Source organism: Theropithecus gelada, chromosome 18 (genome assembly GCF_003255815.1).
Source record: "Theropithecus gelada isolate Dixy chromosome 18, Tgel_1.0, whole genome shotgun sequence".
Classification (NCBI taxonomy): Eukaryota; Metazoa; Chordata; class Mammalia; order Primates; family Cercopithecidae; genus Theropithecus; species Theropithecus gelada.
In genome coordinates, this window is record NC_037686.1 from 16,537,415 (window position 1) to 16,557,421 (window position 20,007).

Here is a 20,007-nt window from a genome sequence, read left to right on the forward strand (position 1 = left end):
AGAGACAGAGTTCCGCCATGTTGCCCAGGCTGGCCTCAAACTCCTGAGTTCAAGTGTTCTGCCCACCTCGGCCTCCCAAAGTGTTAGGATTTACAGGTGTGAGCCCAAAGGTTTTTAAAACCAATTTATGCTCCCATAAGCAGTGAAGTAAGAGTATTTCTTTTACGACATGAGTTTCGGCTTTGAGAATTCAGGTTTTTATATGCATCTTTGCTGACTTGTAAGTGAAGAGATGAAGGGCATTTGAAAAATTTGTAAGACTTTAAAAGAACATAGTTTAGGCCTAAAATAAATCAGGACATAGGGACTTGGTATAAATTTAAAATGTGATTGAGACTATTTGTAGAATCTAGGCTATCTGAAATTGAAACTCAAAAACTCATCATTTTGAGTAGGTGAGTTCTTAATATTACTAATTTCACATCTCTTTAAGTGCCAAAACTTACTTACAAACAATTATTTGTTATGTAATTCCCCTCTTAATAGAGTATCACTGGACAGAATTTTAATGTTTTCTTAATCAGTTATGACCTTCAATAGGAAAATGAGGAATTAGACTACTCTCAGTCATTGGAATGGGCTGTAAAAATTGTAATATTCATTTATTCTACATGTTTTTTGAGTGCCTACTCTGTGCCAAAACTTTATGTAAATTAACTCTGATTAGTTAGCAATTCTACCACTGTAGAAAGGTTAGCTTTTCAAGATCTCATAGTTAAGTGATAAAGCTAAATTTGATAATCCAATTTCATTTGGTTTCTTTATTTGACTCCTCCATGGCTGTGGCTGCAGCTTCAACAATCTTGTATCTAAGCTATGTGAAAAAAGAAAAAAGGCACTCATAGTATTTTAACTTTAATGTTCATAGTAGGTGGTCAGTAAATATTGAGTCATCGGATGGATGGAGGGAAGGAAGGATGAGTGAATGAATGAATGTGATGGCTGTAAGGTAACATAATTGACTTAGGTGTGTAGATGGGCTTTTATAGCATTTAGTATTTACATTAAAAGTTTACAGCTTTTTATGGCCAGAGCTGGGAAGATGTCTTTACAACATTTGCCCAGTTCCACATGATACCATTGTAGGGCCCTAAGAAATCCACCAGATGGCATGCTGTAACTGACACTATTTTTTTTTTTTTTTTTTTTTAATCTCTGGCACTTATTTGCCAAGCTTATTTTACTGTATTGTAGGCCCACATTATTATTTCAAATATAACTTTCTAGATAGTTTAAATGGATAAAAATACTGTGATTTGTCTCTAATATTAGTAACCATCCAGAGGAAAATTTAAATCTTTGCATTCTTAGAAGAAAATAGAGAAATACTTGATGGCTGCAATAAGATGAAAGTATAAAATATTACCTTATGTTGGTTTTGTTGCCTTCATCTTTTTTTATATGCTTTTTGTTTCACTACATCTTAAGGCTCTTTGAAGAAAGATGCATGCCACTTACTTCTTTTATAATATGTCATAGTACCTGTTGCTTCTATACAGTATATTCTCAATAAATGTTTTTCAATGATTGCTCTCGGTAGCTTCAAGGTTAAATGAAGTAAGGGGAATGTCACAGGTATAAATTCACATAATAGCAACATTTCTGATATAAAGGAGATGCCTTTGATTCCTGGCTTTCCCAAGTATATAAAAAGGCAAACATACTGGATAGTAAGCCATCAGTGAAAATATATCTAATATAATACATATTTCAAGAAGGATTTAAAAAAATGAATATGCCAATTTTGGAAGTAATCAACATGATCGCAAATATTGAGGAATAACTTTTATGATAATATTTTAGGTTCAAAGTGTAACGCTGTTACATGTATTTGCAGAATATACTGTGAGGATAAACAGACCTTCTTACAGGATTGTGAGGATGATGGGGAAACAGCGGCTGGTGGGCGTCTTCTTCATCTCATGGAGGTAGGTGTAAGTTAAACTATCAGTCCTGTTCTGTACAAGCCATAAAATTTCTCAATGAAACAGAGCTCCATTTAGTAATAGCTGAGTCCGTTGAACTATGTAATATAAGATATATTTGATTTAATTAGTAGTTGATGTTAAAATATTGATCGAATGAAAATTTTAACCAGTGGATGTGGGACAGAAAGCAAATAATTAATAAGAAGTGCTATGCTTTCAAGACATATCAACTTTGGGAAAACTCTTTGTTTTTTTGACAATTTCCTTCTCTTTATTTTTTCTATTCTTTCTTTATGGAACTCCTGTTAGTTGGATATTGGAACCTCTGGATAGATCAAGAATTTTTTTTTTTTTTTTAATTAAGTTGTCCATCTCATTGTCTTTATATTCTGAGACATTTTCTTGACTGTTGTCCAAAATTTCTGTTGAATTTAAAATTTTTTTTAGCAACCATATATTTAATTTTTAAGAGTTCTTTCTTGCTTTTTGTTTTTCCTTTTTAAGAATATCCTGTTCTGTTTTATGGCTCCAATATCTTCTAAAATTTCTCCGATTATATTAATTAGAGTTTCTTTTTTAAGATGTTCTCACTCCTAAAAAAATTTTTCCTGGTCCATTTTAGTTTGTTTATCTTGTCCTTTCTCTTTCATGCTGCTGGATTTTCTTCATCTGTCTGGTGATCATTTATTGTTTATTAATTTTAAGATTGGATTGTTTTTTTCCTAAGGTAGTTACTTGGTTTTTTCTGTTCTTGTATGTGAAGGTTTATTTTCTAACAAGGCCTTTCCCTTGAATAGGAACTGTGTTTGTGAGGCAGGCCTGTAAACTGGCTGGCTTCACATTAAGGGCAGCATTTGACAGATGTCAAACTGATGAAGACAGCCAGGCATGGTGGCTTACGCCTGTAATCCCAGCACTTTGGGAAGCTGAGGCGGGGAGATCACTTGAGCCCAGGAGTTCGAAACCAGCCTGGGCAACATGGTGAAATCCTGTCTCTACCAAAAAAACACAAAAATTAGCCGGCATGGTGGTGCATGCACCTGTAGGTCCCAGCTACTTGGGAGGCTGAGGTGGGAGGATCACTTGAGCCCAGGAGGCAGAGGTTGCAGTGAGCCAAGATTGCCCCACTGCACTCTAGCCTGGTGACAGAGTAAAACTGATCTAGATCTCAACTGATGAAAACCTTACTAGTTGCACCAGGGATTGATGCCTCGTGCAGCCCCTGTAGCTTTGTTCAGAAGCAGGGTGTTTGTTGTTGTTGCTATTTGGCCTAGTGGTAAAATGCTGCCTAAATTTAGCTGTTCTGGTTGAAGTCACCAGGAACTAGAATCATACCTGCATGGTCTCCCCTTCACTCTGTCCAGTTGCCCCAAATTTGGGAATTTGAGGACGTTTGTGAAACACACAAGTGGTGGTTTTCCAGATTCCCTTCTGTTCTTTCATTTCACTGCCTGAATTGTTAGTAATCTCACTCAGTGCCTACTCATCTGACTCTACCATTAAAGTCACTGGGAAATTTTATGTGCAATTTTATATATGGGTTATTTCTTTCTCCTTTTTAAAAACTCATATTTGTACATGTCTGTCTGTGTATCTAATTATGCTTCCAAAAAATAACAGATTTTGAATGTGAAGAATGTCATGGTGGTAGTATCACGCTGGTATGGAGGGATTCTGCTAGGACCAGATCGCTTTAAACATATCAACAACTGTGCCAGAAACATACTAGTGGAAAAGAACTACACAAATTCACCTGTAAGTGGCTCCTCATACTATAGAGAATTTCTTATCACTGCCTGGGAATTTTTTAAAAAGACAGAAAAGAGTGAATCAGAATGTGGGTGGTGAATTGATAAAACCTTTGGACTAAGAACTTGGAGACCTAGACTCTAAACAGTGTGTCTGGCCAGTCATGTGACTTTGGACAGATCACTTCATCCCTTCGCACCTTGATTTCATAGGTTCATAAAATTTTATAATTAGGAAAACCTTTTAAGACCAACTAGGTTCCACCCCTAAAATTGAGCCCCAGAGTGGTTGTAGCTGATATCATATCAGACTAGGTGTTCTTTAAACGTCTATAAAATTCTGAAATTCTCCGTTAGTGTAAAACATCTCCCCCTCCAGCGGCATACCTTTGGATGCTTTCTTCCTTTTTCCTTTTTTTTTTTTTTTTGAGATGGAGTCTCGCTGTGTTGCCCAGGCTGGAGTATAGTGGCACGATCTCGGCTCACTGCAAGCTCCGCCTCCTGGGTTGACGCCATTCTCCTGCCTCAGCCTCCCGAGTAGCTGGGACTACAGGCTCCCGCCACCACGCCTGGCTGATTTTTTTGTGTTTGCAGTAGAGATGGAGTTTCACCATGTTAGCCAGGATGGTCTTGATCTCCTGACCTCGTGATCCTCCCATCTCAGCCTTCCAAAGTGCTGGGATTACAGGCATGAGCCACCGTGCCTGACCCTCTTCCTTTATACTTTGAGTTTATTTTGTTTCATATTTTAGGTATGTTCATATCTGCCTTATTTAAATTTTACTGCCTTGCTTGGGAAAGTGGGACAATAGATGAAATAATACTGAAATTATTCAAACATAAATCTACTAGATAAATAAGATTCCCTTGACTATTCTTGATTGTTTAAAATTAGCCTATAAGTGAAAGTACCCTGTAAAACACAGAAATGACACATATGAAAGTGATTATACCCTCACTGTAACATATATACATACATACATATATGTATGAATATATGTAGAATATATATGTATAAATATTTTCTAAGTGATTAGATTTAAGTTTGTCTTTATGTAAATGGAGAGATGCTGCACTGATTTGTGTCTTTTTCAGGAGGAGTCATCTAAGTCTTTGGGAAAGAACAAAAAAGTAAGAAAAGACAAGAAGAAGAATGAACATTAATACCTGAAACTATAGGAAAGGTTAATTTGCCTGTAATTATATATACATTCCGTAGTCATCAAGGAGTATGTTGTGCAGAGAGGGTATCCTTGACTGCTCAAGTCAGCCAGTTCAGCATGGATACCAACATTAGCTTTTCTTCTTTGGTTATATCGTCTGCCAAAAATAGAGAACTCATGATCTATTCATGTGTGTTTCAGGCTTATTTGGGAGAACTAATTTGAACTTAATCACCACTTCATCTAATTTTAGGAAGGTAACAGTTGCCCAGGGCAGTACCTGAATTAACTGTCCATTTCAGTGCATGTCAAGTGCCTTTGTTAGGTGGAGAAGAAGTATCTCTAGAGGAATATAAATACCTGATTTCTTGTCCTCAAGATTCTTGTACTGTTAAATGAATATTGCCTTTTACTGCTCTTTATGGCGTACTGGAATAGGAGCTCATTTATGATTGATCTTGGAGAGTTTCTTCTTGTGATTTTAGTTCATAAGTATGTCACCTTTCATTTTATAGTGTTCATCATTGAGTAATGGATTAAGTGAAAATCCAGGAGTATGCATCTGCAGTTATGTGCTGAGGTGATAATTCATCCAACATATTTGTTAGCATAAATATTATGCCTCAGTTTCTGTTGCAAATTGGTGATTGTGAAATTTCAGAAAGTGATTTTCTAGTCTCTGCTTTTTTTGTTTAATTCTTGTAATATAAGCAATAAATATGGAGTGTCAGTAGTCTCCTTCCACTCCAGAGATGTGTTGGTGTAACATTCTCTTTTCTTATAACAACCTGGAAGTACCTTTCTTGTGATCTTCACTGAGGGATTAGAACTATGGTAGAAGCTAGGCTGTGGTGAATGGGACGTTTGTAGAGTGGGATAGAGGGGGCAGAATGACCCTGGTATAGGGCGGAGTGTGTTGTGTAGTTACATCAGTTTGATGCATGCTTCCCATCTGCACTCCAGACAGCTTTCTCAGTTCCAAGATTTTGCAGAGAGAAGGAGCAAACCTTTTCATTGGAAAAACAGAAACAACCCTCCCACCCATTTTTTTCCCTCTATTCATCAAACTTTTATGTTTCTTTCATCTTCCAGTTACCTCTAGGCATTTAGACAATGAGATTTACCTTTGAGATAGGACAATAAGTGATTAACTGCTCGCTTTCAGATGGAATGGCAAACAGTTGTTAAAAGTTATTAACTGATACAGATTTGCCTGGACTTCCCTTCCCAGGGAGGGAACAGAAGTTAGGAGGCAACTTTGGGATGGTGCTAGAGCATGGAAAGCACAGAGAATTGGACAAACAGGTCTTTTTCTCTTTTCTCTGATGTTTTACCTTTAAAAGATTCAACATCCTTACTGTTGGTATTTTTAGTAAGGTTATAGTAAATAACTTTACACCAGGATGGATTCTGAAATATAAATTCTAAATTATATTTGTTGTAACTATATTTTATGTTGTATGTTATCAAGAGTCATCAGAGAATGACCTTTTTGTGTTTGGAACACTTAAACCTCAGGTTCCATGAAAAGTATGTTTTGTGTTTTAACTGTTAAAATACTTTAAAAAGTTAATTGTTTTACGTAATTAAAGAAGTTAAAAACTATTAACATTAAATAATTTCACAATTTCAACATGTCAGACCTATGAAGGGAGATAGAAAACAATGAGAAAGTCATTTTTGCTCCTTTATACAGAATTGTTAACTATATTTTACTAACTAAAAAACTCTAGTATTCTTTACCTAAAGTCAATTGACTGGTAAGAGGGAGAGATGCAAAATTCTCCAGTTCTGAACTCAGAGCTATTTCACCCTCTACTCCTAATGGAAACTTGAACTAATGATAGATAGTATTTTTTTTCCTCTATTTAAAATTTTTGTCTTGATTAGGAGATTTTTCAGTTCTTCGTATAATAATTTTCTACAATCAGATCTATGCTATGGCATATTTTGCTTTATTTAAAACTTTTTTTTTAGAGATGAGATCTTGCTCTGTCTAGATCTGAGGCTGGAGTGCAGTGGCATGATCATGGCTCACTGCAGCCTTGACCTTCCAGCCTTTCAAGTAGCTGGGATTACAGGCATGTGCTACCACACCTGGCTAATTTTTAAAATTTTTTGTAAAGATAGGGTCTTACTATGTTGCCCAGGCTGTCTTGAACTCCTGGCCTCAAGCGATCTTCCTGCCAAGGTGTTGGAATTATAGGTGTGAGCCACCATGCCTGGCCTGCTTTGACATATTTTATAGTGTATTAATTACAAATAGTCTGCGTATGCCAGAATATAAAAGCAAGTATTAACTACTTTTTAGATGGGAATTGCGGAAGCTGCATCAAAAGTATGCTTTGAGGTATATATGATGAAACAGAGCCTTTCTGAAGAGAATTATATCAAACTAATTACAACCAAGAAATAATAGCATGAAGCATATACTGCTTGGAGGACAGGAACATTTTTTGGGAAATTTACATAATCACCTCTGATTCTACTATCCAGAGATAGGCATTATTATTAATATTTGATATGTACATCCTTACATTATTTTTTTCTTATGCATGATTTTATATGGCTATTTTTCTTTCTATAAAAATGGTATTAAACTGTATATACTGTTTTGTAGCCTACATATTTCATATAGAAGTATATTGTTAACATTTTCCATGTCAATAAATATTCTTCTATGGCTTACATTTCTTATGGCTGCATTGTATTCTGTCTTCTCAGTATTTCCTATTATACTAACTAGTCCTCCACTTATTTCCAATTTTTACGTTTTCTTTAACTTTTCAGTGCTATAAACAACTGTGAAAACCTACATCATTTGCAGATTTTTGTATATATATTTTATTATTTCTTTAGGAAAAGCTCCTAGATATGGAATTTCTTGTCAAGGTTTGTACATTTTAATAGCTTTTGATTATTTGAGTCAGATTGTCCTCCAGGAAAGTGTTATCAGTGATTGCTCCATTAATACTGTGTTGGAATATACTTAATACTAGCCAAAGATGGGAAAAAATAGGCAGTTTGCTTGATAACTCCCAAGATCCTTTCTAAAAAAATAACCTTTTTGGCCAGGCAGTGTCTCACGCCTGTAATCCCAGCACTTTGGGTGGCTGAGGCAGGCTGATCACTTGAGGTCAGGAGGTCGAGACCAGCCTGACCAACACGGTCAAACCTGTCTCTACTAAAAATACAACAAAAATTAGCTGGATGTGGTGTTGGGCACCTGTAATCCCAGTTACTCCAGGGGGGCTAAGGCAGGAGAATCACTTGAACCCGGGAGGTGGAGGTTGCAGTGAGCCAAGATCATGCCATTTCCAACCTGGCAACAAGAGTGAAACTCCATCTCAAAAGTAAAATAAAATAAAATAAAATAAAATAAAATAACCTTTTGCCTTGAAATAATTGTAGCCTCACAAGAAGTTATAAAAATAGTAGGTCCTGTGTACCCATCACTGAGCCTTCCCTAACAGTAACATAACTGTAGTAAAATTTCAAAACCAGGAAATATAGTTTGATTACAATTCCTTTGTCAGATAAATGATTTCCAAATATTTTCTTCCAGTCTGTGGCTTGTCTTTTCATTCTCTTAGTGTATTTTGCAGAATAAAGTTGTTAATTTTGATGTGATCTAATTATCTTTTTTTTCCTCTTTTTTGGATCTTTCTTTTTGATCCAACGTCTAAGGGCTTTTCCTAACCTTAGATCTAGATTTTCTTCTGTTTTTAAAGTTATATCATTTTATGCTTTTCATTTAGATCTATTTTCCATTTTAGTTTTTACATAAGGTGTGAGATTAAAGTCAAAGTTTTTTTGTTTTGTTTTGTTTTTTGCTTATGGATGTCCAGTTATGGAAGTGACTAGTTTTTTTAAATTGAACTTTTTTTTTGAGACAGGGTCTTGCTCTGCTGCCCAGGCTAGAGTGCGGTGGCCTGATCATGGCCCACTGCAGCCTTGACGTCCCTTGCTCAAATGATCCTCCCACCTCAACATCCCGAGTAACTGGGACTACAGGTGCACGCTACCACACCAGGTGAATTTTTCTATGTTTTGTAGAGATGGGGTTTCACTGTGTTGCCCAGGCTGGTCTCTTATCTCCTGAGCTCAAGTAATTTGCCTGTCTTGGCCTTCCAAAGTGCTGGGATTACAGGCGTGAGCCACCATGCCTGGCCAGATTGAATTTTTTACTGATAAATATTCACAAACTAAACACGACTACATAGTCAGCACGTAGATTGACAAAGGACAACACCAACACCTCACAATCCCCTTGTGTCTCTACTGGTCATTATCTGCTCTCCTCCCTGCCAAGTAACCACTTCCCTAATTTCTGATACCAGAGATGAGTTTGGTCTGTTTTGCCCGTTAAGTAAGTGGAATTATATAGTACCCTTGTTTTGACTCCTTTTCTAACATTTTGTTTGTGAAACTCATCTGGGTGGTTGTGTGTAGCAAAAGTTCTTTCATCCGTTTTTTGTTTTTTTAAGAGTTGGAGAGTCACTCTGTCACCCACGCTGGCGTGCAGTGGCACGATCATAGTTTACTTTAGCCCCAATCCTTCTTTCTTTAGCCCCAATCATCAGGCAATCCTTCTGCCTCAGGCTGCCAGAGCACTGGGATTACAAGTGTGACACCAGCCTGTGCCTGGCCTAATTCTTTCATTCTTAACACTGCATGGTATTCCATCAAATGAATGTGACAATTTGTTTACCAATTCTATTTATGGATATTTGGGTTTCCAGTTTGAAGCTATTACAATTAGTGCTGCTATCAACATTTCTGTACATGGCTGTTGGTGAACATACGTACACATTTCTATAGGGTTTATACCCAGGAATGAATTTGCTGGGCATTAGGATATGTGTATGTGGAGCTTTGGTATATTCTGCGCAGGTGTGTGCTGGGCTAGGTACTGATTTGTAATGTTTGACAAGTTTCCATGTGTAAATACCCCCATTCTCTCCAGTTTCAAGCTGCCAAAGTGAATTCAGTTGGCTTACAAAATAGCTAAAAATTTAACAGTTGCTTCTGTGAGCTAGTACAAGCCGGCTCCAGGACATCCCTCATTCTGCCAAGCAGTTTTCCAAAATCATTATACCAGTTTACACGTCTGCCAGTAAATGAATGAGAGTTCTAGTTGCCACACATGTACATTTGGCATTACCATTTTCATTTTCGTCATGCTGTGTGGTGTGTAATGGCATCACTTTGTGGTTTTAATGTGTATTTCCCTGATGACTAATAAAATTGAATATATTTGGTTACATTTTGTACCTGAAGTGACTGAGTAATCTGAAACTAACATTTTTTTCTCCCAGCAATAGAAAGATGAGTGTTTGTTATCAAGTTTGGTTCAAATACAGACAGAGAAGATTACAGTTTTGCATGTCTTAGGACCTAGTCTGTAAATTTCAACACCTTATCACCATCTCACTGGTATACTCGTCTGTGGATTTATCAGGGAACTTCAGCTTTCTTTTTGCCCTTAATTTCCTTTTTTTTTTTTTTTTTGAGATGGAGTCTGTCTCTCTGTTGCCCAGGCTGGAGTGCAGTAGCACAATTTCGGTTCACTGCAACCTCTGCCTCCCAGGTTCAAGCAATTCTTGAGTAGCTGGGACTACAGGCGCCTGCCATCACACCCAGCTAATTTTTGTGTTTTTAGTAGAGATGGGGTTTCATCTTGTTGGGCTGGTCTCAAACTCTTGACCTCAGGTGATCTACCCACCTTGGCCTCCCAAAGTGCTGGGATTACAGGCGTGAGCCACCGTGCCCAGCCTGCCCTTAATTTTCTAATTTGTAAAAATGTGGGTTATAATTCCTCCCTGTCTAGGTTAGTTATGGGGATTAAGTATATGACGTGGTGCTTAGTATATGATAAGGATTTGATAAAGTCATACCTTGTATTTGAGATAAACTATTTCTGAGGATTTTAACAGTACCTAGAATTCTTTTTTAAGATGGGGTCTCACCCTGTTGCCCAGGCTGGAGTGCAGTGGCACCATCTTGGCTCACTGTAGCCTCTGCGTACTGGATTCAAAAATTCTCCCACCTCAACCTCCCAAGTAGCTGGGATTACAGTGGCATGCCACCATGCCCGGCTAATTTTTGCATTTTTAGTAGAGACGGGGATTCATCATGCTGGCCAGGCTGGTCTCAAACTCCTGACCTCAGGTGATCTACCCTCCTCAGCCTCCCAAAGTGCTGGGATTACAGGCATGAGCCATCACGCCCAGCCAGTACCTAGAATTCTAAGTTGACATTGGGGTTACCAAGTTCATAGCCTCCTGTAGGGAGACAATATAGTATAATAGTTAAGAGCCAGGTCTCTGAAATCTGACTTGGGTTTGAATCCTGTGTCTGCTTTTTACTAGCCTTGCAAGCTTGGGCAAGTTATCTCTCTTCTGTACCAAGTTGTGCAGAGCTTATGAAGAATTAGGTGGCTCTCATTGATGACCCTTGTTTGCAAATGTCATCTTTGCATTTGTCTTTCCTATTGTCCTGCTAGGCAGACAGCGGGACAGAACAAATCATCCCGTAGGACTGGGAAGTTATTGAGGATGTAAGACTTAGCACGCATATCTAAGTAGGCCATGGGTTGGTACTGAGAGACTACTTAGGGAGAAACAAGACGGAACTCTGGATGTAGTCAAGAAGCATAAACCAGGGATTGACAAATGTTTTCTGTAAACATCCAGATATAAATATTTTTGGCTTTGTGAGCTATATGGTTTGTCACAGCTACTCAATTTCTTTTTAGTTTTTTGAGACAGTCTCACTCTGTCACCCAGGCTGGAGTGCAGTGGCACAGTGTCTGCTCACTGCGACCTCACAGAAGAGTGACACAATCAGATTTGTATTTTAGAAAGTTACCTCTGGCTGCTAGGTAGAGAATGGATTGAAAAGTAACAAAAGTGGATAAGAGGCTATTGCAGAAATACAGCAATTCCACTCTTCATTATATAGTCAAGAGAATTGAAAGCATGTCCACATAAAAACTTGTATGTGAATGTTATAGCAACATTATCCTAGTTTAGACTAGGATAATGGCAATGGAGTTGAAAATATGTTGATAGATTTAACAAATGTTTAGGAGGCAAAATTAGAATCTGGCAATAGATGGGATAACAGGGTGAGCCATTGTTATAGATCTATGTGGTAATAACTCGTTTATAAATATATCTGTCAAACTTTCTTGCTTTAATTTATGGGGGTTTCTTGGTGCTCCTATTTCATAGCCAACAAACTCATGAAAAGTTATTTATTAGGGAAATCCAAATCAAAACCATGGTGAGATACCACTTCACACCCACTAGCATGGGTATTATAATCATAACAATAAACAAAATAACCAATGTTAGCAGGGATGTGAAGAAATTGGAACCCTTGTAACACTGCCTTTTATGTGAGAATAAAACAGTGCAGCTGCTTCAGAAAACAGTTTGGCATTCCTCAAAAAGTTAAACATACAATTGCCATTTGACCCAGCAATTCCACTTTTCAGTATATAGTTAAGAAAACATGACCACATAAAAACTTATACATGAATATACTAAAAACTGCTGAATTGTACACTTGAAAAGAGTGAATTTCATTGTATTTGAATTATATGTGAAAAGTTAAAACTCAAAGATATATTTGATTGTCACCATCTTGGACAGGTTTTATAAAACATAGATGTGAAACGTCTTGTGTCATATGTTCCAAAATAATTTGCAGCATGCATCCCATAAAATACCTTTTTAATTAAATTATAAATCAATCCCCAAAACATATTGAAAAGCATACTGAAATTATATATCTGATATTTGAAACATGAATTTCTGAGAAGTTTCCTTGTTAAAATCATCTAAAACAGCTTATATAAGCGTTTAGTTTTACAATTTCACATGTAAGAGAAAAAAATGATTAAATTCACATTCCAATGAAGAATTTATTTTTAAAAATCATGTTGGGAAGTTACTCGTTTTATTTCAATATTTTGAAACGAGACAAGTACATGCATTTATAGTTGCATATGTTACTGGGGGGCTACTGTTTGTATTTTTTTTGTAGAGACGGAGTTTTGCTATGTTGCCCAGGTTGGTCTTGGACTCCTGGCTCAAGCTATCCACATACCTCTGCCTCCCCAAAGTGCTGGGAACTACAGATATGAGCCACAACTGCTGGTTATTATAGGTTTTAACAATTTTTTCAAAATCCTTATGGACATCCTGTTTTATATATATAAATGCAGTATACACATGAATATATGTACATATATACATATACTGCATTTATACAGCTGGAAGGCTTATGTACAGTATAGTACTTGCAGTTTTTAAAAATGTGTGTTTTAAGGGCTGGGCACAGTGGCTCACACCTGTAATCCCAGCACTTTGGGAGGCTGAGGTGGGCAGATCACTTAAGGTCAGGAGTTTAAGACCAGCCTGGCCAACATGGTGAAACCCGTCTCCACTAAAAATACAGAAAAATTAGCCAGGTGAGGGGGCAGGCACCCGTAATCCCACCTACTTGGGAGACTGAGGTGGGAGAATCCCTTGAACCCGGGAGGTGGAGGTTGCAGTGGGCCCAGATTGCTCCACTGCACTCCAGTCTGGGCAACAGAGTAAGATTCTGTCTCAAAAAAAACCCAATCAAACAAACCAAAACGTAATAGGGAGGTCAAGGCAGGTAGATCACTTGAGCCCAGGAGTTTGAGACCAGCCTGGCCAACATGGCGAAATCCTGTCTCTACTAAGAAAGTACAAAAATTAGCTGGGCGTGGTGATGCATGCCTGTAATCCCAGCTACTTGAGAGGCTGAGGCATGAGAATTTCTTGAAACCCAGAGGTGGAGGTTGCAGTGAGCCAAGATCACACCACTGAATTCCAGCCTGGTGACAGAGCAAGACTCTGTCTCAAAAAAAATTATGTTATAAAATACACACATATATAGACAGCCATGACTTAAAATTGGGTTTTTACAATTTTTTCTGATAGCAGGAAAATTATTTCTAATCTTTCTAAGGAAACCTGAATGAGGGGAACTCATTTGCCACTCTCCTCAACCGTCACTCTTCTTTGCCTCACTCATTAATAATTTACTAACAAGAGGCACTAGGATTTTTTTTTTTTAACCTTCTTCCACAATTACAAAGTTTTTTTCAAAAATAGCCAGTGTTTATGCTTAGTCAACTTTCTTTTTTTTTTTTGAGACAGAGCCTTGCTGTCTTGCCCAGGCTGGAGTGCAATGGCGCAGTCTCAGTCCACTGCAACCTCTGCCTCCTGGGTTCAAGCAATTCTCCTGCCTCAGCCTCCCAAGTAACTGGGACTACAGGCGCCCGCCACCACACCCAGCTAATTTTTGTATTTTTACAAAATTACCATATTGGCCAGGCTGGTCTGGAACTCCTGACTTTGTGATTCGCCTGCCTCGGCCTCCCAAAGTGCTGGGATGACAGGCGTGAGCCACCATGCCGGGCCTGGTCAACTTTCAAGGTTGCTTTTGCTGTTACAAAAGCAGCACAGCAGTTGTTTTATGTAATTTTATAATTTCAGCATCTAAATCCAGAGGCTCTAGAGAGCATTTGCTGTGAAGAGGGAAGGAAAGAAAGGCTGATAAATACATTGCTGACTTTGTCTGTAGTGTCAGATAAGGTGCAAAAGTAAACATGATGACTGCAACCATTGTGGGTAAGATTATGAAGGGGTACTGAGTGACTCAGCCCAGAAAGTGATCAGGGATTGGTTCTCTGTACTGTGTGTGGTAATCACTACTTTTTGTCATTTCACGTGGGAAAAGAAAGCAACCAGAGAGCCATGGGGACCTTGCCTTGTGGCCTTAGGTTATGGGGAATTTTCTTGATGGAAGTTGGCTGCCAGGTAGATAGCATTCAGGAAAAAGAATAATGAGAAATCATTTTGGGTCAGATTTCATTATCTCTTACTTTGTGTGAAAATAGAACTGGTGTAGCTGCAGAGCATTCTAGATCTCTATTTGAATTTACTGACCTGTATTGAATCTTATGCCTAAGTGTCAAATCTTTTTCTATTTTTCTAACTTGTGTGGCAGCGCCCCCCACCACCTTCCTTCTCTGTCACACCTAATGTTTCTAACTATTATTTTAAAATACTTATGGTATTATTATTATTATTATTATTATTATTATTATTTGAGAGAGCGGGTCTCTGTCTATTGCCTAGTCTGGAGTTCAGTGAGTTATCTTCCTACCTCAGCCTCCTGAGTAGCTGGGACCACAGGTATGCACTACCATTAGCCTGGCTAATTTTTAAAATTTTTGTAGAGATGGGGGTCTCCTTTTGTTTCCCAGGCTGGTCTTGAACTCCTGGGCTCAAGCAGTCCTCTCGACTCAGACTCCCAAAGTACCGGGATTATAGGCATGAGTCATCATGCTTGGCCCTCAAATTCTGTAAATAAAAGTAAATACATATAATGAAACCCCATCAACTGTCTATTATCAGTAATCTTCTTAGGGAAGTTCATCATACGACATAATCATGGACTTTAATGTTCAAAAGGTCATGATTAAGCCCTTTTAATCAAGACTATTAAAGAGAGGCTGATACGGTTTGGCTGTGTCCCCACCCAAATCTCATCTTGAATTCCCATGTGTTGTGGGAGGAACATGGTGGGAGTAATCCAATCATGGAGGGAAGTCTTTCCTGTGCTGTTCTCATGATGTGAATAAGTCTAATGAGATCTGATGATCTCATGACATCTGCTTTAAAAAGATGAGCTCCTCTGCACAAGCTCTCTCTCTCTTTGCCTCCTGCCATCCATGTAAGACATGACTTGCTCCTCCTTACCTTCCACCATCATTCTGAAGCTTCCCCAGCCATGTGGAACTGTAAGTCCAGTTAAATCTTTCTTTAGTAAATTGCCCAGTCTCGGGTATGTCTTTATTAGCAATGTGAAAATGGACTAATACAGTAAATTGGTACCAGTAGAGTGGGGCATTGCTGAAAAGATAACTGAAAATGTGGAAGCGACTTTGGAACTGGGTAACAGTCAGAGGTTGGAACACTTTGGAAGGCTCAGAAGAAGACAGAAAAATGTGGGAAAATTTGGAACTCCCTAGAGACTTACTAAATGGTGTTGGCCATTAGATTAGCACCAGCATTAAAGTTAGGAAATTTGTCTCAGTCAAAGGCTGCTTTACCAGCAGAGGGGTCTGAAGAACCGAGGCCTGACCTCCAGTATCCTCTTCTTGTAAGGGCCACACATATGTATGTCCTCTGTTGGTCCGGGAACCACTGACATGTGCGTGAAACACCCTGAATCCAGGGAGCATAAAATGAAGCCTCAGTTGGGGTTTCTTATACCTTGCTGGTCACATAGGCATATTCTTCCTATGTCATCAGCCCTAATGACAGAGCCTCTTGGGGCTCATGAAGACCAGGTGCAAATCATCAGTCTCACTGGTACCAGTCAGCAATGCTAAAAGCTAGAACAAACTGGCCCGAAACTCCTCAGACCCATGTTACAAACCAATGTTATTAATCGGTACATTTCATGTCTTGGCCAGGGGTCAGTGTCTGCAGGTACTTTAGCAAAGCAACTCAGCCTTCTGGAATGAGCCTTTGCAGCATGTTTCACTGCCGCCACCATCAATCTTCAAGGCCTTTTTAAGACGAAGTGACAAGTCTTGGATTGAGAGCAATTACTTGCATTACAGCATCACATAATCACGTGGATAATCAAATTTACCTAATTCCAAACATCTATGATACCTAGTAAAGATCTGGTATGGATTTAGACAACAGTTCAATAAATTACTAGCACAAAATGGAACAAACTTGCTCATATTTTGGACTAACTTTATAATTCTTTTGCCTCTCTGATTTGTAGCTGTCTGTTCTCTCAGGTATGCGTCTATGAGTGATTGAGAGTCCTAAAAATAATTCATCAAGTCTAAATCTTCTTCAGGCCAATTTTATTCCATAGCGATAGTGTTGTGAGGGGGTTTTAATTCAATCTCACAATACATTTGATCAACCACCTCAGTATTATTGTAAGTTTTATTAGCCTCTACAATATTAAATTTACCTGTGATTTCTATATTGTAGTACTCTAATACATGGCATAATATAAATCAGACATAATGATGTATTATTTTGTCTCTCCCAACAAATCTGCCTTTTCTCATGGGAGTGGAGCTTAGAGGCCACGTCTCTGTTGTTTTAGGATTCCAAACCTCTTATAAATTCCATTTCTCTGGTCATATGGTTTGGTGGATAGCGTTTTCCCAGGAGGAGACATGTCCCCAACAGGGCCTATTTATTCCCTATTGGAAGTCGTCTAGTCCTATTTAAAATGTGTCCAATACCCACAAGTTACACTATCACTTGCGGCACTAAAGTTGTTAAGGAGCACCTCAGTATGTTGTATTCTCCAATTACCAATGTCTTAGACTGGGAAACACATCAGCCTCCTCTAAGTGTGTATCCTGTGCTTCTGCTGTGAGAATCCCAGGCCTCCGGGTCTGGGATAGCTCAGACTCCATTTGAATGCAGATACCTTGTAACCCAGCTGTGTGACATGCAAGCCCATTCCCATCACTTGGTCTGGGCATATGGTCTTACTGTGCACTCTAATGCAAGACCCGCACCATCGGCGTTGTGTCGCCATTTCAGTTGCCATCCTTGTCTTTCCTCCTGGAGGAGGATGTCTTGCAGTTTCTCTGTTTATACAAGAAGTCTTTTATTTCTTCTCTTCAAAATATCTTTCCTCATTGAAAGGGAATTCCTCTTCATGAATTCCTCTCAGCCTAGCTCTGAATTCTCAGAAGTCTCCCTTATACTAAGCAGGTCAGTGCAGTTTGATCCACCAGACCCACTGTTGATGTTGAGTACTAACTTCTTTCTTATAATTAGGAAATAAACTTGGATCCTACAATATTGGCTCCCTCAAACTAAAGCCATATGAGTGGTACTCACTGCTAAACGGATGTTTTGTTTTTGAGAGGGAGTCTCACTCTGCCACCCAGGCTAGAGTGCAGTGGCATGATCTTGGCTCACTGCAACCTCCACCTCCCGGGTTCAAGTGATTCTCATGCCTCAGCCACATGAGTAGTTGAGATTACAGGCATGTGTCACCAAGCCTGGCTAATTTTTGTATTTTCAGTAGAGATTGGCTTTCACTATGTTGGCCAGGCTGGCCTCGAACCCCAGACCTCAAGTGATCCACCCGACTCAGCCTCCCAAAGTGCCGGGATTACAGGCGTGAGTCACCGTGCCCGGCCTCTAAATGGACTTTGATTTGGCTATACCATAACGCTCCCCATACCCATCCACATAGAATTCCTGACTTTTCGTTCTTAGTACTTGAGCCTGCAAATTAGATTGAATTATTTTCCTTTCTCAGCGATCCAAGTATCTCAATTGTTCCTCCATCTCTTTATGGCTTTCCACCCCCAATAACAGGAACGAGAGCTATTTTTGTACATAATGTTTTGACAGATGGGACATGCTGAAGATGAACGTCTTCCATCATATCCCAGTACCTTCTTTAAACTTTCTCAATCAATGGTTGCACAATGTTCATTTAGACTAGTGGTAATCGGTGCTTTCCAGATTCAACTGGATGCGTATTCCATAGTTTGCTTCCCAATTCAGGTTTTCGACCATAGCTCTATCCTGTGAAATGGAAACGAAAGGACATAGCCATATTTGTATTGTTCCAGATAGTTATAGTCAGAGCTGCTATCTGCTTATCCATTTTGCGGACGAAGACCACTCTCAGAAGTGTGTGTTACATTCATTGAGTTGGCTACTGTACTGCTTACTTCTTGACTCTTCAGAAAGAGGTTTTGGAAAACTGAATACTGCAAGGGGCACTGGGTGGAAGTTAAAAGAGAATATTATTCTTTTGCTCTGAGAGTCTCTCAAGGCACCACAATTATATTAGATTTTCCCTTTTGTAATATCCACTTATTAACTACCCTTCCCTCAGCAACAATTTCACCTTTCTTCCTTGTATCATTAATTTAAATCCAAACCTTTCCCCCTAAAGCAGGTCCCACTTGTTGTCACTGGACTAGCCCATATTTTTGGTAGCAAAATGAGATATTCCAGGGTTTCCTTTTGGGGTCATTCCCAAGAGTAGGGGATCACACTGGATACGTACGAAGAAAGGATGCTGTCCTTCCACAAAGAAACAAAACATTTGCATAGTCAGCCCCACCCTGGCAAAGTGCAGGGAAAAGATAATCCATGCCATCAACCTCTTTGGAATTTTTGCATTTAGGTTCAAATTTATATATATACACACACATATATATATACACATACACACACACATATATATATATGACCTTGTTTTGGAATATTATACGATTTTGGGATTCTTTTTTTTTTTTTTTTTTTGAAATGGAGTCTCGCTATGTCACCCAGGCTGGAGTGCAGTAGTGCAATCTCAACTCACTGCAACCTCCGCCTCCCGGGTTCAAGCGGTTCTCCTGCCTCAGCCTCCCAAGTAGCTGGGATTACAGGTGCATGCCACCATGCCTGGCTAATTTTGTATTTTTAGTAGAGACGGAGTTTCACCATGTTAGCCAGGATGGTCTCAATCTCCTGACCTCGTGATCTGCCTGCCTTGGCCTCACAACGTGCTGGGATTACAGGCGTGAGCCACCATGCCTGATGTGGATTTTGGGATTCTTAATGGTAGCCCTGGTTGCAAGGACTACCAGATTCATTGTTGAAAAGGAAAATAGAGGTGAAGTAGGGAAGATCATATGCAAATACTTGTTTCATTCTTTATCTCTTTCTCCCTAATTCTACCAACAGATATAATTATTTACCTAATGGAACTTCACCTTTAGTTCCCCTCACCTTCAGCTGCAAAACACAAAGCTGCAGGCTTATAGACTAGCCATTTGATTCTTTGTTATGTCCACCTTCTTAAACAGGTATTTTAGTTATCCATTTCAATGTCCTATTAACCCATGACTTTGAAAGTGATAAATATAAGTCCATTGAATACAATGTTATTTTGCATGTCATTGCCTATGTGAGCAGTGAACTGAGTGCCATCAGTTCACTTTACTAAGATCTAACTAATCTTCAGTTTAGATCAGTTAAAAAGGTAGAAATTGGCTGGGCATTGTGGCTCACACCTGTAATCCCAGCACAACACTTTGAGAGGCTGAGGCAGGCAGATCAATTGAGG

At 38.8% G+C, this 20,007-nt stretch overlaps 1 protein-coding gene across 3 annotated transcripts in view; it reads left to right on the forward strand.

The window, feature by feature from the left end:
- The window catches only part of IMPACT (impact RWD domain protein), a 30,870-nt gene extending 23,337 nt beyond the window's left edge, over window positions 1–7,533 (forward strand). For 2 of the 3 annotated variants that reach the window (XM_025365591.1, XM_025365592.1), the window contains exons 9-11: window positions 1,838–1,928; window positions 3,549–3,683; window positions 4,772–7,533. In XM_025365591.1, coding sequence (XP_025221376.1) covers window positions 1,838–1,928; window positions 3,549–3,683; window positions 4,772–4,840 — 295 coding nt within the window. In that variant the 3' untranslated portion in view covers window positions 4,841–7,533. Of the gene's footprint in view, window positions 1–1,837; window positions 1,929–3,548; window positions 3,864–4,771 lie in introns of those variants that run through there. The other variant, XM_025365590.1, reaches the window with a different exon arrangement.
- Window positions 7,534–20,007: the final 12,474 nt, after the last annotated feature.